Source organism: Meleagris gallopavo, chromosome 6, assembly GCF_000146605.3.
Source record: "Meleagris gallopavo isolate NT-WF06-2002-E0010 breed Aviagen turkey brand Nicholas breeding stock chromosome 6, Turkey_5.1, whole genome shotgun sequence".
NCBI lineage: Eukaryota > Metazoa > Chordata > Aves > Galliformes > Phasianidae > Meleagris > Meleagris gallopavo.
Window position 1 is genome coordinate 42,764,529 of NC_015016.2, and position 24,326 is coordinate 42,788,854.

Genomic DNA, 24,326 nt, shown 5'->3' on the forward strand with positions numbered 1-24,326 from the left:
TCAACGTTCCAACATCTACCCGGTGTGTTACCACACTGACCAGCCTGGAAAACACACAAAGTCGATTTGTCATCAACCAGTTGAAGATTTTGTGAACCATGCTGCCTTCTTTATCCTGTTAACCTCCTGCACAACCTCAGGCTATGACAGGTGATAGAACAGACTATTTTTTAATCAAACAAACGCACACTTCCATTTACTACTAATTATCTCCTGGGAGCCTCATGAAAAGAGAAGGAAACCTCCCTTATGCTGAGGTGTGGAGAAGCACCCCTCAAGCCTGCACATCGGTGGGCAGAGGTGAGACCTAAAGGAGTCACCAAGGACATCCAACTTGCACGTGTTGCCAAGAGACATCGCTCACCAAATTGCAACAAGCTTTACAGCCTATTAAATCTAAAATCAAAATGATAAGGGCAATCAGTATCAGTATCACAGCTAGATCAGCAAAGGCCATCCCTGTACCTTCCAAAGATTATTTCCCTGAAATGAAGCAAGATCCCCTGGTCACAGAACAGCCTCTAAGCAAGGGGACTAACAAAACAGCTCCACAAAGAGACAGATTTTACAACAAACGTTCAATGCTGGGAACCAAACTGACCCGCCTGATACCGAGGAGAGGTTTCAATCTCAGCTCCCATATTTCAAGCCTGTGATCTCTCTCTCACAGGCTCCTTTTCAGAATTTCTCTGTTGGACCTCATCATTTTCCAGTCAAAACAGGCATGTGCCTGCGAAGAATTTTCATTTTTAACTAAAGCAGTTTTCTGATGAGAACATTTTATCAGAGAAATTCCTAAACACACTGGAAATCGAATACTGATCTGAAAATGAGCAAAAGTTTTCTTTTGTTATGATCAATCAGCTAATTCAACAGTGTTTCAGTTTTAGAAGGCTTTTATTTAGGCACTCTGTCAAAATCCAATCTTAATCTCTGAAGCTATTTTGCAAAAAAAAAAAAAAGTACAACAACTTGAAATGAATGAGGATAGCTCAAGGACAGCTTTAGGTCACAGATGATTTTCTCCTACATTAAAATTATTTTACTTGTGGATACAAGATAAACACAAGGGTTGTCTACTAACTCACAAAGATTGAATGAATGAAGAAGACATTTGCCTGGAAAGCTACAGCAGAAAATGCACATGTGATGCGGGGTAGAAAAGGGTACGAAATATAGTCCCAGAAGAGGCAGCTTTACAGACATTAGCATTTATTTCATCATCCACCTGCAAGTGGATAGTGACATATTTTGAAAGCAGTTTTGGTGGAAGAATGCAAGAAGCATAATTAGCTCCACAGCCAGATGCCAACTCAGTGTCTGGAAAAAGATTTTACAGAAACCTGTATAATTTAGAAAACATTTCTTGTTTTTGGCAGAAAGACCAGGCAATTGCTTTTTCCACCTTTCTTTTCCCCGATGGTTTACCGAAATCTGTAAATGCCTGGCCTCACAGGTTCTTACTGAAGACAACGAGCAGCGAGCGCCTCAATATCTATTTCAGGTGAGAGATGTATCTGAAGAAAAAAAGCATGAGGGATTTACTTATTGTGAGGTTAAGCTTTTTCAAAGTAACAAATTTAATTTTAACTTCTTTGGTGACAAGAACTTTGAAGAGGATACCACTCCTGATGGCAAAGCACGTTAGCTAGAGGAAAGACATGTTTATTATTGCCATTCAGGGCGGGTGGCTGTAAGTCTGGAGAATTTCCAGTTTTATCACCAAGAAAAGAAAACTGATGCAAACCACAGCACTGTGCTTTCTGAGGGTGCCCACACATAACTGGGCAGCTGTTCACAGCTAACAAGATGAATCTTTTGGAAGGAAAAAGCAGTCAGGAGCCACAGAGGGTCTTGGATCCACAGAAAGGGGAATAAAAATATAATTTGGCACAAAAGAATCGGAATTACTTGTGGACTGTGGAAACAACCTTCACATATAGCTCATAATAACAGAGGGGCTTATGATATCAGTGCAAATAATAGGAGTGCTGTGTAGCTAAGGTGGGAGAATACTCTTCCTTCACTGCAAAGAACTCCCTACTTGATGCCCTGTTCTTTTAACTCACATTGGGCCTACAAAACATTACAAACCCAGCATCTCTACGGTCAGACTTTCCAAAAAAGAGCAAAGAGCCCATACACAGAACCAGCAGAGCACAGGCCAGTCCTGACTTCACTCTTGGAAGTAGCAAAGTCAGAGGCAGCCGGAGCAGGTTGCTGACTTCTGAGCTTTCCCAAAGCTTGACAGGTGCACAGGAGAAAACCTCAAGACTTAGCAATTGCATGCTCACGGAACCAAATACGTGTCAAATAGGCAGCAAATTTTTACACCAGTCATTTAAAGATGTCTACTTGAAAGTCCACTCTGTTCCATTTATAGGTTCCTTAAAAGTGCCAGCCACAGCATGATTTTTTCTTTATTACATGTGTTTTATGATGGAAAGAGGTAATGGGGCATAATAAGACTTAACAACTGAAATTTTATTCCACCTTAACTAATAATTCAACTTAGTTGTCATTAGACAGAGACCAGAAAAAGAAGCTCTAATTCAATGAAAAAGGAAGATGCTCTGTGTTGATCTAGAAGTTAGAAAAACACAATTTAAACAAATGACATTTTTTTTGTTTTGCTTTTTGTTTTGCTTCTTTTAATTCTTTTAATTCAAAATAAACATCAGTAAATTCATTATTTGTACTTCACTACCTTCTTCCCAAGGGAGATTTCACTGAAACTGACTCAGTGGTATTTAAAAAAAAAAAGTTTAGAAGCTTTTTCAGGTTAATATACTCTGAAAAACACTTCCCAAACAATCTCAGGCTAAGAGGCATTTTAGAAACCCAACTTAGAAGGGAAAAAATACAATGAGAAAACAACCTCTGCTGGGCAGGTAGGCATCCTGCAGCCCTAAAGAGGAGAAGGAAAGGCTGATTCAGAGAGATTTCTCAGATTCCCAAACTGCCTAGCTGTGGTGAGTGTGTTATACCTATTGGTCCCAACTGCTGCCTCGTACATCTGCTGTATTAGAGGGACTGTCCAACACAGCACAGGAAGAATTGCACTTAAAATAAAGAATCCTGGATATTTTTAATTAGCTTTCCACTGGTCAACTTCATTGAAAGTCCTTGGCTGTTGTAAAACTGAAAGGCTAAATAAGGCCAATCTGTGATTCACGTTGCTTGTTATGCAGAAAAAACAGTTCCATCCCTCTTTGCTCACATCCCAGTTCAGCACTCCCAACATTTCTGCACACTAATTACATAATACTCATTTGTGTCATGGAAAACCTTCAGTAATGTGTATGACTTGCTGAAGGTAGGTGTGACCAAACACAGAGAAACTTGTACTTGTTAGAATATCACAGCTTTATTTCAATGCTATCTTCTATCCAGGCTCTTGCTTTTCTCTGCCACTGGGATGCACAAAGCCAAGGTTTTACACCTAGGCTGACTGCAAGAAAACTTTGATAATAAGAGTACATTACTTCACAGCCACAGGATTTAACATTTCAACCACTGACCTCCAAAATTCTGCATCATTAAATCCATTCTGCACATAGGAAGCTTGAGGCACGAGAACACCTAAAACTGGAACACAGATCTCCTAAAAACAGCTTAGTCCTTTGGGCACTCAGCTGCATGCTCACTCCCCAAGCTACTCAAAGCTAGGAAAAATCACCAAATTTACACTTCTATTCAGCTGTTTTAATAAATCTCCCTTCTGCTCTCCTGCCCGATTCTTTTTTTACTTTTTTTTCAGACTGAGTGCAGCACTGCAGTTGGTTGTGTTATGCAAGTGCAGCTCTATTCTGGCCAGCAGAACTGAAATTGTTCACTGTGTGTACTTCAGAAATAATTAAGGCAGATCAGAATAGAAAAAAACAAACAGCAGATTAACCTGGCAAAACAACCCATTTGCACATCCCCTCCCTTCCCCTTTCTCCCCAGCCATGGAGCAAGTGAATAAACCGAAGACTGCTCCTGGCTCTTGTGCAAAACACAAGATACTGCCCTTGCCTTTCATGGATGCCATAAGCAGAAGTATTTGGCATCTGTGATCCTCTGTGATGCTTCCACAAGCTTCCAGAGAGAGTATCAATTCACAGTAAGCAGAAGGAGCCAAAGAGATAGGTTATAAACCAGAAATAATGGCGGGAGAAGGAGGACAAAGAAAATTGCAGTAGAGCAGCAGGCATTTTTAGAATGAATGGCATCAATTTCTACAAATACGTGCAGCTGAGGAAAACAACTTTCACTGCTACTTAAAATTAGTAAATCCCTTATGTGGGATATGGTTGGGATCATTGAGAGGACATACAAACAAACAAACAAAACAACAACAACAAAAACCAGCCAATCAACCAACAAAACCCAGCAAAATCAGAACTAAAACATTACTTTTTCTGCTTTTCCACACTCCTAGCCAACGTCCCTATGCAATTCTACCTCAGAATGAAAAATACACATTTACATGACAAAGTCACCGCTTCCAAATTCTGTATCTCAACTGTCAGACAGGGACCTCACGGAGGTCCCTAATACCCAGCTCTCACACAGGTACACACAAAGCTGCAGCTGAAGCAGAATACCTAAAACGAGCTTCAGCTTCTTTTCAGCAGATGGCTCAGCCTGCTTGAGCACAAAACAAGTTTAGCTAAGCAGCCTTACACTTTAATTAGCTCTCCACAACTAAGCCATGAAACCAACTGTTTTGTTATAGCTAAATGTATCAACAAATATAAAGTTCAATTATTAACTAGAACTACTATGTTTTTCAAGTACCATCCCAAGGCCTTGCCAAATTTTTGTATCATCAGAAGCACTGCTCTGTTTTTATATTGTGTAGTATTATTTCCAATGTACATCAGTCAGAGACAAATGTATTGGATGCTGCAGGTAGACTTGACATTAATTGTTCTTAATTATCATTGTAATGTATATTTTAAAAAGCTAATGCATATCTAATTAATCTAATTCACTTTCAAGTTCCAGTAAGACGATTAGATTTGCTACTGATGCTAATTGCTAGAGTCTGGTTACAAGCTAGCTCAAAAGAAAGCGTCGTAAAGAACATGCAAAAATAACTCTGGATTGAGACTCCATGAAGATAAATAATAGAAGCAGCCAAATTAGCATAGCAAGTTGAGCCAATATTGGAAATGTGAAAAACAAAAAATTCGTTTCTCTTATATACGCAAATAAATCTGTCTCGCAAGCAACCACAGTGACAATTTTTGGGACCCATTTTGAGCTGCTCAGACTACTACTTTTAATTTATGAAGTCTGAGTTTATGCAGCATCAATGCATTTTTCAAAAGTCAGCATCAGTAAAGACAAAAGGAGTATTTGGGTCTCTGTATGTTACTCATTGTCATTAGAAAGGATCACAAACAGCAAAGCAGCTTCCGTGGAACAGAACAGTGCTGCTCTGCAGACCAGGCAAAGCCTAGTTCAAAGAGGCCACCAGGTGATGGACTCTCATCATCTAAGTGAGGGTTTTGAGAACAAGCAAAAGAATTACACAACAGACAGGTGAAAGGGTATGAAAGTATGGTATGAAAGTATTAGATGTACAAATTCTCACTCACTATAAACATGGAGATCTTCTAATAAATGGTGAGACCAGAAGAAGGGAACATAGTATGCTGGAAAGTTGTGAAAAAGTAGTAGTAAACAGCCCACAGATATCTGTGTACCTTATTTCTAAGGGATCTGTAGGCACTCTCTCCTACAGCTTAGTAGTACAATGTGATTGGTTTAGAAAATCTGAAAAAACATGCATTTTAAGGGTTTACAATATTAGTAGTAGTGCAAGAGTTAAACTGTAGAGTATCCCTAGTGGGGTGCTCTGCAATAAGACTCCTTTTGATTTGGAAAAGAGAGACAAGGAGACACCTCAGCCTGAGGACATCAGACAAACAGAAACCATGCCCTACTGCTAATAAATGAGGAAAGAACCCTCCGTTTGGTACTAGGTGTTAATTCAAAGGGCAAAGTAGCTGCACCTGGAATCTAGTCAGAAGCACTTAAGAGGTACACACGGCTGCCCAACCAGGCCATCATGCTGTGTCTAACTGGGAAACACTGTGCAAACCATTGGAAGAATTGAAAATGCTCCATACGCAAAATGAAAAATTGATACTAATAATACAAAACTTTATCATAACATACGTAGAAATAAAAAAGATATGCGTAAGAAAGAAAATAAACTAGAATGTTTAATAAAGGCATCCAGAGGTAATTCTAAAAACAAAAGACTTCGTCAGAAAGTGTAGCAGAAGTGGAAAACTGGAAAAGTGAAGGAAAGTTCTTCAGCTCCTCAGAAGAGCTGTATGGACTTTGTTAAAAAGACATTTCTGAGTACTGAGATTCTAAACTGAGCTGAATCGTGTAATACTTACAAGATGTATGACAAGAGGCAAAGTGCTTTAAAACAGTACAAACACTGACATTTTCATTGGCTTGTAGAGGAGTTTACTACCTTTGGAAGAAGCAAAGATTGAAACTTTTTGGCCTAATTTTTACAATTTTTGTGTGTTTCAAATGCCAGCCTGCATATTTGCTCTCCGCTGAATGTTTAATGTAGACCTCTGCTACAGAAGACGAAAATCAACTTCCACTGAACATGTATCTCCAGTATGGTCATGCCTTGTCAGAACAACTCAACACAGAGTTGTGTCTCTGTGACACAACACAGAGTTGTGTCTTCAGTGTCAAGATCATCTCTCTGCAGGAATCTACCAAGAAAATACTTAGAGCCTGCAGAAGTCAATGCCACTCTTTTAGAGCAAGATTACAGAGAAGACAGTGGTCTAAAGATAAGGACAGAGGTTTCAGAAATGTTTTAGTTTTGAACCCAAGTGATGCTTGTGCAACTTACTACTTAAAAAAAAAAAAAACACCAAAAACAATCCCCATCACTTAGTTCTGGTTCCCAAATCATACAGGAATTTTTCAGGTTTTTTTTGCACTGACTTAGAGGCACAAACCAGTTTCTAATTTACCTACCTAGAGTCCCAAGCTCCAGTGTGTAAGGTTTACAATACAGTTTTTGCTAAGAATGCTTTACGGCCTTTTGTACAGCAAAAACTGATTCCAACATGAGAGAACAGGACAACAGATTTGAAATACATGCTAGAAGCAAAGTGTGTGATTGTTCCAGCACTACTGCATCGCAGAGCTGAAGAGCACAAGTGCATCACTGCATGAAGTCAGAGCTGTAAGTGTTCACAGTTTTTCAGTTGGCTTTCCGCATAGCAGAGCATTACAAAATTAACTCCTGGATAATTAAAGAAAAATAAATAGGGAGGGGAAAAAAAGAACAGTCTGAAAACACAGTCCCCAGAGATGTTTCTAGCCCAGTATCCAGTCTATGGTGTAGTCAGATGTGCAGAGAAGCAGCAGCTGAACAATGAACCACTTTCACTATTTGCACTGTCTTATTAAAGGAAACAATAATAGATGTAAAAATAGAACCTGGAGAGCAGCAGCAAAGCACAGTGCATGGATAACTCACTGAAAAGGGGACAGTAAGTCACAGCAGACTATGCTAGTTCCCTAGGGTTCTTACCTGAAAGAAATACTGAGGGATAGTTCAAAACAATCCCCTTCCCTCAAACAAAATCAAACAACAAAAAACAAACCAGGACATCCCAGCCCCAGCTTCCTCTGCAGGGATGTGTTATATGGTGTAATGGACATAAAATGATTACCAGCAATGTTAATTTATTCACAGAAAAATAACTCAAACTGAGTCTCAGGTCTCATAAATAAGGAAAACGTTTATAACCACCTTACAAGTGAGTGAGTATGAGACAACAAAGACTCTGAGGATCAAAAATAGCATTCTTTTAATACAGTTCAAGAAGGAAATTCTTCTCAGTACTTTTTTTTTTTTTTTTTTTGTCTTGCTGAGGCAATGAAAAGCAATTTCAAATGCAATTCATCATTATTCACAACCTGCCTGCATATATCTTGCTGCCTGTAAGGATAAGCTCAGCAGAAGCACAGGAAAGAGGTCTTGTATGAAAGTCAAATGAATAAAGCAGAAATGAGCACTGGCTCTTTGCACTGCTGGAAAAGAGGCTCCTGCCCTTCTTCTGTCTCCTCAACAGGAGTTGAGGAGTAGGTTTTCCTAGGCAAAAGGCAGAGGAGGAGCAGATGCCTTGGGGAATACATCCCCCTTTGGGCTCACAGGCTGGCCTTTGGAAACACAGAATCACTCACCTGGAAACCCTATGATTTTAATACCCTGGTTCAAAGGGCACATGCTTCTTTCAACAATATGATGTGAAAGCTTAAAATTCAAGTGGGTGTCGATGAGAAGCAAATATTAGTCCTTGGTAAACACGGGAATATTTTACAGCATTGGAAAGTGAACCAACTTTTGCCTTTATCCTCTGTTCTCCAGCCAATTCTGTCACATTTGCTCAGTTATTTTAGTCACCAATGTTCAAAATTAAACTGTGAGGATTCAAGCTATTTCACCTACCGTGACCGAGTAGAATTTTGGAATACATGTTATGTCAGTGCCGTGGAAGCTGTTTTTGGTACCTGGCCTGCAATAGCAAACAAGGACTCAATGATCCTTCTGGATCCCTTCCAAACCAGGATATTCTGTGATTCTATGATTCTGTGACTATCACAGTCATGCTCCAAGGAGCAGTCACTTTGCTGCTGTTATACTGTTATGCTTGGATTAGCTTTGGTTTCCCGATACTGACTTTAAATGTGTTGGCTATGTTAGCCTCAAAAGAGTGAAAGAGAAAACCACCTGCAAACACAAGCCTGGTAGCATTTTCTTAACAAACATTAAGAATTATAACAAGTTGCCCTGCTGTTTTGTACTGTTATTTGCCAAAGTGAGCTCAAAGCATCTCCACCAACAAGCCAGCATTAGGAAATGCACTCCAAAGGACATTTGCAGCTGAATTATCTGGTCATTCCTTTTCCTCTCACCTATCAGTGGATTTGTTGAAAAACAATTAACTGCTCTCAGCTTACATTAGTCACTTAGACATTTAAGATCACAGCCCTGTACAAGCTGTGTCTAATTAGTGTGTGCTGATTCATCAGTCCAGAGAAATAAGCTTGGGAAATGCAACAGGTAGCCAAACATTCTCAGAACAAATTAACCCCTAGAAAAACAGGCACATCACATCTCAGGGACAAATTAATCACTCCATCAACAGGTACTTCATGTCCCATCCCATCAGATTTAACTACTTACAACAGACACAGGGAAAAGTGTGGCTCAGGCTATAGCTGCTTTCCACAGGTTGTTGAACAATAGGTCCCTACCTTGCTTGCTGGCAGACACTGCAAATCCAAGCCTTCTCCTTCTTCTGGTAAGAGCTGCAGCTCTTGCAGATGTTGTACTTGCAGTCTTGACACTGTCGCTTGCTGTTGATAAGAAATGTGAAAGGTGAACAGCAGCGAATACAGCAGTGCTCGTTGAACTTCTGCTGCTTGGAAAGGATGCTGCACTTGTTACCCTCTTCATCCAATTTCTGCTTCATTTCGCTGAAACAACAACAAGAAGAAACAAAAGTATAAATCTTTGCCTTTCTCCTCTTCCCTTGTCCTCATGTTGTAACTTTTGCAGGTGTAAAATAAATGTTAAAAATGCATATTTTAAACCCAGAACTGCAAAGCAAAAGCTCCTATATTCTCTGACCCACACAAACTCTGGGCTGTGACTCAGAGCAAACCAGCTTCCTCCACTCAGCTCCAGCAACAGAACCCGGTGCAAAGCCAGGCTGCTGCTCCACATCCTCCAGCTGCACAAAGGCCTAATGGCATCTGAAAAGACATGGCTGCTTTCAGAGCACTCTGTGAATCACAAATCAACCTATGGCAGTCAAAGGACTTGGTGTGCAGTAATAAAAAGCACTACTGATCAATAGTTTTGACAACAAAAAGTGCTAAGTTTGCTCTGATCTACCTCATTATTTGTAATAGCCCAGTCAAGGAAGTTAACCACATGCTTCTTTCTTAAGAGAGATACGGGTGTTTTTCTTTGTTAAGACCCATACTATGCCAACTGCAAAGGTTGTGAAAATGTTTGCCAATCCTTTGAGTTGTCTGTATTCCAACAGAAGAGCTCATTTATAAAAAAGATAGACTTTATGTGGGGCATTCATTAATTTGTTATCTTCCATTTTACAGTGCTTTTATTTATTTATTACAGATTAGGCAATCTATTCCACGAGATGAATAATAAATGTCTGAACAAACAGTTGTGCAAGTAGACAGTTACTGGTATTCACAGCTAGTCTCTATGTTAAAAGGGAAAAAAAAGTCGCTGTTAATGAAAATCATGGTAGAAGAAGCCTAGAACAACAGAGTGTGTATATATATATTCTGTCTTTCTGTTTCTCAGTTAGTGGTAGCTAACTTACTATTTCCAATTGCTGATTAGAAACACTTATAAGATTGGAGTAACATGGAAGTCAGAAAAAAAAGTCCCCAACCCTAAGGGTATCACAAGAGAAGGAACAAGTTGCAGGAACACAGCCTTGACATGGGGACTTGCATCTAAATTAACACTTAAATAGCTTGCTATGGAAGGAAAAAAGAATACTCTTACCGAGCACTTATTCAGAAATTCAACCAAGATCATCTGTATGTGCCATTAAGAGCCAAGCCCGGAATGCTAAAAAGACTCACGTGAGTAGGCTCTGCATCTTCTCATTTGTCATTTCTGCCTTAGGTTCATAATTCAAATACAAACAGCTTATTTTATGAAAGTCTGACAGATCTATTCCAAACTTGAAGTCTAAAAGGCAATTAAGGTAATGTTCTACAGCATGTAATTTCTGAACTCATGCATACATCATATTTAACTGTATTCCAAATACAAATCTTTTATAAATTTTAAGCTTCAATGTATTTTTCTGTTGTTTGTTCCCAACACAAAGGCTTGGCCATCTTAGACCACCTGCTGGAAATCAAATAAACGACCATCAGAGTTTCAACCAAAGAATCGTTATGACCTTTGTTCAGATGGCAAACTTTTCTTATTTCTGCACACTTTTATAGGACGATTAAAAGTGAAAAATGCAGGAGATTATCACACATGAGAGGAAAAGTCTGAATTACATAGGTTAAACTGGCTTCCTCGTGTAAAAGGGCAGAATTACCCTGCAGGTTATACGGGACAATCAGACCTGAGAAGCTGAAGTCAGAAGGAGCAGTGAGAAGAGATTTTTGTCCTCTATTTATCTCCCAGAATGAGCAACTCCTTGATACTGAGTAGTGCTACCCTGCATGCTCAGTGGTCTTTTGAACCCTTCCTAGGACTCTTACACATACAGCAGGATAAACCACACAAGCAAAGCCACCTACTAAAACACTACAACGATGCTTGCACAGTATAAAACCAGGCAGTTTTGTTCACAACACAGCTAATAAAGCCTGATACCTAAAAAAAGCTGAGCACACACTGCAGCCTTTTCATCAGCATAGGCATTAATTACATCTTTCTCCTCTATCCAGCTGCCAACATTCATTACAGGGGTAGAACCTTAATATCATTAAGGCATCTGCCTCACAGTTAAACAGGAATAAAATTGGCATAGGGATGCAAAAAGTCAATAGGATAGGGTTGGGGAGGCAGGCAGTGAAAAAGCATGAAAGAAAAAGCCTCAGTTCCACAAGAAACCAGGCAGTACAGAAAAGAAACCGATGCTCATCCATGTAACAGCTTTAACAAATGAAGCCCCTCATATATTACCTCCCCCAGAGGGCATTCTAGTTTATATTAGGAGTCCAACAGCTAAAAGGACAGTCAAAAGGGCTTGTCATTGAAGCCAAAAGACTACTCTTCACACACTTCTCTTTGCCCAGAGAAGTTATGGATGCCCCCTCCCTGGAAGCATTCAAGGCCAGGCTGGACAGGGCTTTGAGCAACCTGGTGTAGAGGGAGGTGTCGCTGCCTATAGCAGGGGTTGGAACTAGATGATTTTAAAGGTCCCTTCCAATCCAAACCATTCTATGATTCTGTGAAGTAAATACTGGCACGTAACTGGATCTGCCCGCTTCGATGTAAGTTATATGGTCAAAGGGAACAGTAGGGTCTGGTTAAGCAATACTTAAAAAAAACTCACCTGCACATGAATTGAGCAAGGTAAACGTGAGCTTCAACCTCAATAAACTGAAAGTCTGTGGCATTTAAATTCAGGAGGTGCAAGGTGAAGTTCAAGGTACCTGAGGTACACTTTTGAAAGCCCCAGTCTTTCCCTGCAGGACGTTTGAACGACTTGATGCAAGAAAAAGGATCATAACAATTGTCCAAGGAAAGGGTGAAAAGGCTGTGGTCAGCGACACCGATCCTCTCATTTACTTACAGGAGGATGGAAGTCACTCATACATGAGACAAATTTTTCTAAGAGGCAGGTCAGGATCTACATGACAAGCTTTCACCTTTCCAACCCAAGCAACGTCATTTTCCTCAACAAGACATAGATAAAGAGAAAGGACTGAGCAAAGAGGGTGAATGCGTGTGCACTCCCATCTATCTATTTCCCTCTCCATACTCAGGTAGGGAATGCAATTCATGGGTGTGTAAAATACGCACATAAATAAGGCAGTGCAAAACAAAACAAAACAAAACCAAACCTCCGGGGAAGAAGGTGGAAGCGTAGGAACCAGAAATGACAGAATTGATCCCCATCACTCAAGTCACAACTGAAGATGCAGCTATTATGGTTATGTGCAACGCAGCAATGAGAATCTGCGGAGATGAGAACTCCTGCTGTGTGAATGAATCTAAGACTAGAGTTCATCTTCTATTTCAAGTGGCTGTATTTCACCCGTTGCCTTTAAATACATAAGAACTGAAGAAGGACACGCAACACATCTGTCACCAAGACTAATTCTGTCAAAGAACTCGGCCTTGAATTATAAGTTCCAAACTACACAGATGCCTATTCAGATTTTCCAAAGGCCTGCATAACAAATACTGAATTTATGAGTATTTCAGTCAATGTTCCGAGTAATAGACTCCTTCTGGCATGTCATTGCACAAAAAGTCAGGTGAGGAAAACTTTTTAGCAGACTGGTTTGGATCTAGATTTTGCTATTACATGCTGAGGGTCAGTAGTATTCTTCTCCTCTTCAACCACTACGTGTTTTTTTCCACCACATTTGTGAGTATGACACTTTGCTTTGCTGGTTTGTGAACTGTATCTGCTGTAATCATAAAACACACTGTGGCAATAACGAAATCATTTGCTCCAAAGAAACCATATATTGAAAGAACACTTTTACAGCATCTTTCATTAGTGACCATATAGTCCTCTCCACTATTTTATCTTTGCAGGCAGCAAATTTACAGCTAATATTCATAGAAGAGCATTTGTTGTTTCTCTGAGCCACAGTTCGATATTCACACAGCTCCACAGCTGCAATTGCTCTGTATTTCAGTAAGGGAATCTGAAATCCTGCAAGGCCCTGTGTGCCTCCCTTGAGGTGTTGCTTTGTTTACTGCTCAAGGGCTGGAGCAGGTGGAGCTGCAAGTTCCAGATTAACAACGATACACAACTTGCCAACTCACCACACTAAGATAATGCCGTGAGGTTTAAAATAAGCTGGAAGGAAATCTAGGATATGCTTGAAAAACAGGTTAAAAAAAAATCACTGCTACACGTATAAAAGCCTTGATTTGTGTTTTTTCTCCCTAGAAGTGGATATCCAGGTGAATGCAATGCCAAGTGTGAGCACCGTGCCTTTGAAGTAAATGCCAAATTAATTCATTATCCTAAAAAGGATCTACCAACACAAGTCACAGTTGTGCCTCGTGGTGTATTTAACACTTCATATGCCTATCAGCATTCTACACGCTGCTGGTGCTGTTGAAAAACCATGTTACAACACATGCAAATGCTCTCCTTGCAGATAGGGAACCCATGGAAGCAACAACCCTCTCATCTGTAAATGGATGTCACTCCAGCAGCAGCAGCAGAGCCGCAAGGAGGATTAGGTAGTAGGAGTGCACCAGAAACAGGGATAGAAAGAAAGGAAAAAAGAATCTTAAAAATCTCTCTAAACTAGAAAAAAATAGTTTTTGGGAGTGAAGGGGGCACCACCTCAGCATTCAAGCATTAAGAGGCTCATGAATTGTTATCAGAAAACCACTTGTTGTATCTTGCAATCATACTTGTTGTATGATGAATATTTCAGAATCAAGTTAATCTAACTGAAGCTGCATTCTTCTATCCACTATCTCACTAGTATCTCTTCAGGCACTTCCTTCTCCTTCAGCTATTCATTTCTATAAAATTTTGGGTACTCCTATCAAAACTTACCTTTTCACTGTTCTTGTCCTCTTTTTTGAAGTAGGAGCAAGACGGTGCCTGTCTATGTATTAACTGATGATAATGTCCCATTAAACTCTTTAAAATTGTTGTCCAAGTCTTGCCTTTGCCACTTAACTCAAAAGGCCTAGGATGACAGCTTGCTGCCATTAAAAACTGATGTAAAGATTCAGTGACTACTGTACATTCAGACTGAATACTAGTGGGTATGGGAGCTGGGCTGACTTTTCTCTCATTAAGTAGCTGTAAAGTGTGAATGAATACAGCAAGGTCAGTGATGTTCATATTGGAAATAGTGGAAGCAGCATCCACATGCACGGTACGTGAGGGAATGGGCCCAACAAACAAGAATTTTAAAAGCATCCAGAACTGATGTAGCGATGTTCTAAAATCAATAGCAATTCTTAATATTGACTGATGGTGGACTAGTTATGAAAACCTCTACATCAGGAGCACTCACCACATGGATACCAACGGCGTGAACACCATGAAGGGAGTCATAACAGGAGCAGATTGATGAAAGGTGAGCCGACTGGCATGCAACCTTAATGCCATCAGAGGTCTCATTGGATAACAAGGTATTTAGGAGCTTGGGATAGCTTATGTTTAGTTAAGGTTAAGTGATAGACAAGAATAAAAACCTACTTGAGTACTTTTTGTTTTAAACCAGGCTTTGCAACAACCACCTGGAGGCTGAATGGACTCCATATTACCCCAGTGACACAGGCAGCACAGCATCACGGTACTGATGCTCCATGCAGCTGAATAAGTGTTTTTTCTCTCTTCTTCATTTTTTTTTTCTTTTATATTTGTCAACATTTCTGATAATGGGAAAAGAGCTGCATTAGCACCTGTGTATCTCTTATGAAATACTACAAAATAAATGTTGTGAAGACCAAGTTGACAGAGAGCAGCCCCAGTTGGCACCTGATTAGATGTGGCTCACTTGCCCCATACCAATGCCCTCCTTCTTGTACCAGGCTCTCCCCTAATCTGTTAGCACTTCTATGCCCTGGTGATGCTGCTTCAGGTAAGGGTGGAGTGTGCACAGGTACTCTGTATACACTGTGCTAGGGGTGCTTAAGTGAGGTTTCCCTTTCTTTTGCTGACGCTAGCGCTGTCAATCAGTGTCTGTCACCAAATGGAAATGACATGCCAGAGTGTAGTTAAATGAAATAAACAGTATACAGGTATTATCTTAAATTCCTTCCTCTCACTCTATAAACCTTTAAATTGTCAAGAGATTGCATTTAACTCCATTTTCTTTTGCCAAATTGGCTCTCACAGGAGGACAGACTCTGTACTACACTTAACTGATAGGTTTTGAAACCCTCCGGATGCAAGGGGAGCAGAGAGGGAGAAGCAAGTCTGAAGCTACAGAGCAGATATTCTGGGAAGCTCTGGCAACATCAGAGATCTCTACATGAAAGCTGAAATGATCTTTTCCAAGAATCAATGCTGTATGGATTCTTTTGCCTTCCTGTTCCTATAGTGCCACAGGGAACACGTGGAAATTTATCCAGGTTTTGACACTTTACTTCTAACACCTAGTTCTTCTTTCCCTTCCACCCTCCTAGCTCAGCTAGAGACTACTTTGCAGACAGGATAGGTGTTCTGAAGTGAGATGCTTTTGGGACAGGTATTTGGGACAGGTTCAGGACCTCCAAGTCAAATCCTGGGCATTATTATATCTGTACTGATGCTTACCACTGAGCACAGTGAATGTTGAAGTTAGTGGAGATCCAGAGAGCAAATGGAAAAACTAATGGAAGAAAAACATGTCCTGAGTTACTGTATATTGAGGTACCTACTCGGGTAGGCCTCCTGCAGAACTTATCACTGGACAGCCAGTCCCAAAGCCAAACTGCTGCATGGGCTTGCTTCATTCAAAATACAGGGCCTGGTACTGCCCTTTCAGGAGGTTCCCAGCTCATTTTTCCACCCTTTCAGGATCCCTCCTCTCCTGTTTGTGGACCTGAAGAATGTGGGCGCATCTCACAGCCCAGAACATGAATGGAGACATTAAAGCAAATTAGCCCTACTACATTATCACTCCCCAAGACGCAATGCTGCTGCTGACCAGTCAGGCACCCACCACCACTGTCTGAGCCTTCCCATGCAGCCAGTTTTCATCTAGTTTATAATTTTATGTGTACATGCCACATCACCCAGATCTGTCTACAAAATAGCTTTGTTTAATGTTTGTTTTAGTATTTTGAGACACCTTCCTGTTAAGAGTACAAAAATGTAACTCAACAATGTACTATTCCATCAAACATCCTAACAAGCTGGTAAAACCTCATTAGAGGTTTACTACCTTTCTCTAATTCCTTCCCTGCTTTTTATTTTCCACATCTTACACAGTGATTTATATTTATGTAAACATTTACTATCTCATTTAGTCTCAATAAATGTCACTTTGCTCTCCCTGAAGCACATTTTCTACCACCTTTTTAGTATCCTTCTAATACTAATATCAGTGTTTCTTGCATGTTCTAAGGTAATTATAGCAGAATTTTATTTTGTTTTTGAATGTTTTTCCCAAATCATTTCCAGAGATATCAAGAAGTCTACAGAACTGCACTGAACTGACAGCACAAACTACTTGTGATAAGCAGTTATTGATTTGTCCTGTTAAACTCCAGAGCCTAACAGCTACCTATTCCCTATATTCCCAACATCTATTAAGCATTTATCCTACATATTCAGCAAAGTGTAGCTCTAAAAGCCTCTAAAATGCATTATTTCTGCATCAGTCACTGTCTCTATTTACCATTTCACAGCTCAAGGTAATGCATTTTGTCACCTATCCAATCCTGACTTCTCTGTCCTTGTAATAGAGCGGGAAGAAAAAGTAATAACAGAGTTAAAGGCACATCTAATTTAAAGGGACAAAAACTGAATTTCTCTTCACACTGACCAACTCCCTTCTCCTCCAAGTATTTAATTGTGCATTCATAATCAGCACAGGAAATGAAAGCATTAAACGAATGCATTTGTCTGCACTCCTCCTGCCAATTGTCACACATCATACCGCATCTGGCCCCATGCCTCTCTCACTGGAGACTTCCATGTTTGCCCCAGCAGGCCCTGATTTGCAGCAGAAGGACATCTGAAGCTAGGAACTTTATTTATCCCTTTTGATTGTACCAGAGCAATAAGTACAGAGAAGCATTCTCAAGACCAAGGCATCGTAAAAAGAACAAATAAAAAGTTAGTGAAAATATTATTAAAATGCACACTCTTTTCCATCATACTTGTGTGATACCTTGTTTGCAGGCCGGTGGCACCCACGAGTCTCTCACCGACAGTTATCCAAATTCATGCTTGCATCAACTTAAATGATTTCCTTTGAGAACAGAAACACTTACTACATTCAACATTTCTTCTTCCTGGGCTCCTTCCACAGCACCATCCAAGCCTGACCTTATGAAACACAACTTGCAGCCCAGCTAGAACAACACAGACGCTACCTCTGAGAAACTCTGAATGTTCACTGTGAGTCATCATTCCCTCCTCCTGGTGGGACTCCAGCAACACAGACCTACAAACATTTACACTAACTCGTGTTGTCACCGAGTTACTATTATTTACTTCCCTATTCATGAGAAACCAAAGGGAATTTTCCTTGAACTTTCCCAAAGAACACGCAGCAGAATAAGGAAGAACACATAGCAGAATGAACAGCAAGGCTTGCTATGGGAACAGGCTGCACAGAGTGCTAAATGCAACACGAAGACATCCATCCCACCTTGCATGCAGAGATGAGCAATGCTACGCACCTGGGGGCTTCCACCTGGTGAGGCTGCTGGTCCCATCCTCCTGTACCAACTGCAGCTGCCCCAGTGGGTCAGAAGCACTGGAAAGCAGGCAATGCAACACTGGCAAACCACTGCCAAACTCCAAGAGTTATTTTTCCACTTCCTTCAACAGCCACAAAAGCCCTAAGCATAACAAGAAGCAAGCAGAAGGGAAAAGGAAAGCCTCAAAGGAAGAGGTCCCCAAGAACTGGTGTCAGAGCAAATTGCTTGCTGGCTGTATCACTTACCTGAGTACTTTTGATAGGGCTCTAGGTGCATAGCTCCCCCTAAGCACACTTCCCTATCTAACTTCTCTTCATGCTGCCCATGCTCTTTAATGCACAGTAAACACTGCCTTAAGATACTCTACTTACGATATACTATCCAAATAGTTTTATTTTTTAGTAAATTTAGGCCTATAAATAATGATTTCCTTAAGTATAGAAATGGTTGCAGCATCAGTGTGGGTTTTATCTTTTTGAAGACAAAGACACACAAGCTTCAATTTACTATATACCTCTACTGTACTCAAGACAGTACTTCGGCAGACAAAAGAATCTGTTCCCAGAGAAAGCATTTTGTATTTAACCTATGTTACCACAGCATGTTTTACAGCAACATTAACACCTTCTAGAAGCAAGAGCCTGTTCCTTATAACAAACTTGACAAATCTGGGCAGAGGGCAGGAAAATATTGACAGCACCTTCCCATTCAAACACATATCTAAGGCAGTCCTTTGAAAAGAGTTAGCATATGCTACTGCTATAGTAACAGGAGTGTTTACCAAAGACCCAGTCTCCATCTAGCCCCACTACAACATTTCAGATATCTCATAAATAATATCTCCTAACTTAATCCAGAAGCTCTTTATTATAGCTCTGCAAATTCAACAGCATACTAATATTTTAACATCGAAAGGGTTACTGAGTAATGAAGGGAACAGAAATCAGTGAGCCACCACAAATAATAAGAAAAGCTAATAGTCTGGAATTTATTTAGGAATTAATGATCTTTATTTTGCAGCTTAAAGCTGCAGGTATTAGCTTTATTCTATGTCTGTGTGAATGAGTGCGTACTCGTACAGAAAAAAAAAACATTGTTCAGTAACTCTTGCAAGTAAAGGCTGGGATTCTCCCCTACTTAGTACTCTTCACATCTCATCTCCCCAAAATACAGAAGGCTGTACCTTGTGGCCTTTCCCACAAGAGAAGAACAAATATTTTCAGGAAGATAATTAGATGTTGAATATTTGGAAAAGATTCTTCAGTGCTTTTAAAATGATGTGCTTTGACAAGCTGTGCTCTGAAAGTGACTTCTTTAGTAAAAAGGAGTTACCAGTACTATTACTCAGTTCTTCCGTGGATCTTGCCATTCAGATCTCTGAAACCTTTCTTTCCTTCCCCATGCATCTTTCTCCCTCCATAAGCAGCAGATGGAAGAGATCTCACTTATATGGAGCTCAAGTCACATTCAGACCCAGACATGGTTCCCTTGCTTTGCACAGTCCTTCTGGCTGTCAGAAGGAGCAGGTAACTCAGCACACCAAAGGCAGATCGGTTGGCTGAACCAAACACAGCACTTGGTTCAGTAGGTTTACTTCAGGGAAGGTGCTCTGATTCCCTGAGTTAAATATTCCCATCTTGCTCAAGCTGTATCAGGGTGGGATTCGTTGGTCTGGAGCTGGATCTGCTCAGTGGAGTGGAGTTTACAATTGGGTTGCATCAGCTGATGTTGATTACTCCAGGAATTCCACCAGCCCTGTGATATGGCGAGGTGGATGGAGTGACAGAACAAGGAGTCAATCCTCATATTTTGTACCTGCAGCCTGAAACGCTATGAGAACATGGTCATAAACCAAAACTGCACCAAACCACTTTGTTCCTTGGCAAATGCAGCTCCCTTGTAAGCTCAGCTGTTGGACTGGAAAATCCTCTCCTAACACACCACTCCATAGAGCTGCACTGATGTACAGTCACCCTAGTTAGCTGCTTCTCATATATGACAGTGATTTGCAATCCCAATTAAAGGGATAAAGGGGTTAAAAGCAAAAATTCCTTCCCCAAAATAAACATTTATTCTCAAAGAAAGAAAGAAAGAAAAAGAAAAAAAAGAACAAATATGAAACACCAATATTTCAAAAAATAACCTGAGCACAAAAGCACTGGCATCTCCATAAATGCAGGACTACAAAACTCACATAATTAAGTGGTCACAGGGGAATGTCTCCACAACTGAAATATCTGTTGATTTATAACAAATAAGGAAGTGCATTTAAATTAAACTCCAAGTGCAGGAAGCTCTACCAATGGGAACCATAGTAATAATTCTTATTTAATTTAATTAGTAGAATTCCAGTGCTGACAAAATAGGTATTTACTTTTAATAACTGGATCACTCAGCTTGGTTTTATATGTTTAGTTGCAAGCATGTAAAAAGGCTAAGGAGTGACTAGCTTGATTCTTACAGGGTAAGGCAAAAGCAAGCAGAGATCTCCTCTAAAACTGTCCTAAAATCATGCAAGCACTTACCCATTGGTTCCATGCTGGATGTATACATGGCTGCTATCTCAGTGCTCCTTTACAGTGTCAGCACAGAATAAATACTATTCCCTCCAGCCCTACAAACTCTTTAAATTTTCTTCCCTTCCCTTCATCCTCCATGTATCAAAGCAATTCTTGGTTTTGTGTCTGTTTATTTTTACAGTGCCACACTTTCACAGCACGCTTATGTATTTTCTGGCTGTAGCACAATCATGCTAGAAAAGGTTTTATTCCAAGTAAACTCAGACAAGGTGACAGAGTGTCAAACTGAGGCCAGATGAACCAAAAGTCAAGTAGCTATCCCTCTGGCTGGGGCTAAAGAAGGATGCTTTCAAGTGTCAGTTGTTAGCAAACCAGCAGCCACTTATGTTCTGCCAAGAGTAAGAAAACCACAGGCAAACGGAAGATAGCAAGATGATGGTTTTCTGTGCCTATGGGGCTATACAATACTCAATTCTGTACTTTACTCTTAGACATTTTTCAAAACATCCCTGTAGGACAAGGGTGCAGAATGCAGCTACTACTGCAATCCACATAAATCAAACACACAAAAAGAAAGTATTTTAGTACTTGCAGCAAAATGGAAAAATCCCCTAAAAATCTTGACTCGCAGTCAGTTATTTTTACTGAGAATAGCAACTGCACAAATAAAACAAAAGACTAGCAATATTCAATATTTTTGAGCTATAAGATACAAACTGGAATGTGCAGAAACTTCAAATCACGAGCAAAAAAAAGGAAAAGCTTTCAATATGACCAGTGTAACAAATTCCTTCATGTAACTACAAAAGCAGAGAAAACAAAAGCTCAGACAATGATCGAAAGTTTATATATCAAAGCTTCACTTATAAAATCAGAGCAGCCCTGAGAAGAGCTGCTGATTTATAAAAAGTGCTATTTGAGACCAGCAACCAATTAAAACTTAGCAATTCTCTTTTATTATATGAGTAAAACACGCAAGCAGTGATGGAGAAGGTTGCTACATCTGAGATATTTTCTCCTTTCTTGAATCACTGAAGTTTAACGGATTCCCATGATTTTAGTTCAGTTCACTCTCTGAACAGTGCCACCAACAGTCTGAGGCCAAATACTTAGAGCACTTCAAATACACGTTTTAGATTCCCAGCCCACTTTAAAAGCTGAATCCATCTCCAGCCTTCCTGAAATACCAGCTCAGACCTTAGGGTACATATTTCGGCATGGGAAGCGTTCATCAAATTATCAACTCCAGCACCTAAACTTCTATAAAGGAAGTTCTCCACCAATCTTTCTGCAATCCCACCTCCCACGTTTCTGCAGTTTTCAGAGCTTCCCAACTTCTTCCTGTTTTCCATTGCATTGTTGTTGGAGAAGGCGTCTCCTGAACCTCAGAACTCCACAAAGGGCACAGAAAGCTTTCAATAATGAACTAGTCATGGACCTCAGTCTTGTTTTTCTGCTGAGCGGGATCAAGGAAGCCAGACATCCGGGGGAAAGGCTTTCTAGGAATTCAAATGGAGTGCCTTCATGATTCAGCATCACTAAATGCAGAAAGGAAATGAAATAGCTTTCTGGTAAGTCCTATGCATGTAGGAATAGGTACAGTTATATAACAAAAGAAAACAAAGCTCAGCTGTAAAGGTACTAGCATGCTTAACAACTGAATGCTGTGCAATGCCAGGACATTCAGAATGCACAGTGTAATGCTCAAGGGAGAAGGATGCATGTTTGATACCTAAACTTTATCAGTGAATCTCGATATCACCAGTTCTGGTGTAGCATATGGATGGGCAAGAGATGCTAAGCTGACTGGAGTTAAAATAATATAGTTGAGGAGAAGCAACAAGGGACCAATGCTGTTGTAATGGTGAAATGAAAACAAAAGCAAGTAAGGAGTAAAGCAGGATTAACTCTGGTCACATTCAAAGTTGTTCTTCCTCTGAACAATAAAATCATTTGTCCAGAAGCTTTCATATCCAGAAATATCCACTAGAAATTCTAAACTCTAATCAAGAAACCGAAACGGAGAAGTGAACCTTATTTTCCACAAGATGTGAAATTGAGTCTTTACAAGCTGATCTCTCTCCTACAATCACACAAACCAAAGCTCACAGAGATTGAAACAACTGAGGCTGAACTCTGTTTTACTTGATGCTGTGTAAAGTAAGCAGTGAAATGAAACGTAGCTTTGTCAAGCCCTATTAGGGCACAGTTATTTTGCAGTTGCTGCTACATCTGTCTTGCATATAGACATAACCCATAGTTACTTGGGCAATATGACCACACACTGGAAATTAAGCATAGCATAGAAACTTGAAGCAGGAAAGGCAGCTGGCTGACTTGTCCACGTTGAGCACCACGATGCTGCATGCCCTTCCCAACTGCACCCAAGTCAGCTAACAGAGGACAAAGCCAGATCCCTGAGTTAGAGACTGAACACCGTGAGCTATGGAACACTGCAGAGAAAAAGTAAGCGTGTTGCAGAACACATCACTTCCAGCAAGGATGCTACTTTTCACAGTTAAGAGATATTGAGGAAATAACTACAGCGGCTCAAGCAATGAGGCAACCTCAGTTCTTCAGCTAGAGCTGCTTGGTGAAAAATTAAAGGAACAGATTGGTGATCTCTTCTGTGTGTGCCACAAGAAAAGAGAAACCTCCAAGGCCAGTGGGCACTGCATCCACTTTGGCTTTGCCTCTATCACACGTCACCATGCCAGTGTCACTGTCAAAGGGGACCTTGCAGGGCCCACGCTTAGAAAACCAGTATGCTTGATAACACTAAATGCCTCACAAGCTGAATACAACTCCAGGGAGGATGCGGCAGATGCAGACAGATTGTAGGGCAGCTGAGTGCCTCGGGACAGCCTGCTGTAAGCAAACGGCACGCAAACTCTGCTGCCTCAGGTTAAGCAGGGACACTTCAAAAGAAAAGAAAAGGATGGCCATTGCTCTCACCATTACCATTCCTGCATCGGTTTGAAGGCTCACAGGGGACAGATTGTCATCAGGTAGAAAATAAATAGACTAAGCTCAAATAACACTCAATAATTTCAGTGATGCTCTAAAAGCAAGCTGCGGTTTCAGAGATTTATTGGCTACACAGCACCCAGCTAAGCTCCAGGGCACAAGCAAGCAAAGCCAAGCAACAAAAAGCCCAGTATCTCATTATAAGGTTTGATTATCCACAGTGTCTGTTCAGCACGAGTTTTTCCAAACTACTTTCTAAATTTTTCAATCCTTTCAATCACGTAAGTCTAAAATCAAAAGCTCAGCAAATAAAGTACAAATGTTAAATTCTTATTGCAGTGATACTTCATTAGTATTAAAATAACATGTTCTCATTCAAATCCTCATTACGTGCTCATCACAGGGTCTGTGTGTCAATATGAACACTTACAGGTATATTGTATACACAAACATCAAATTGTACCTTTTATCCACTGTACAGAATTTGAGCTGGATGATTAAGACCAGATTTTTGGCTCCTCAGATACGGGATGTAGAATGACAGATGCTTTGAAGGAAGTGATTTTAACTCATGGCTCGGCTATTCATGAAAATCAGGTCTCTTATTTGTTTTATTCTCTCTCTCTCTGCATGCCTCAAAATTTGAAAGGCTCAAAAGCACAGAGTTTTGTTACCCAGCACTGTTAAGCAGTTAAAATATCAGCTGCTGTCACATCCCATTA

The 24,326-nt window shown here is 40.3% G+C and overlaps 1 protein-coding gene across 2 annotated transcripts in view; it reads right to left on the reverse strand.

The window, feature by feature from the left end:
* Positions 1-24,326, reverse strand: part of MYRIP (myosin VIIA and Rab interacting protein) — a 189,312-nt gene that overhangs the window by 95,496 nt on the left and 69,490 nt on the right. For both annotated transcript variants that reach the window (XM_031553972.1, XM_031553971.1), the window contains exon 2: positions 9,301-9,522. In XM_031553972.1, coding sequence (XP_031409832.1) covers positions 9,301-9,522 — 222 coding nt within the window. The remainder of the gene's footprint in view (positions 1-9,300; positions 9,523-24,326) is intronic.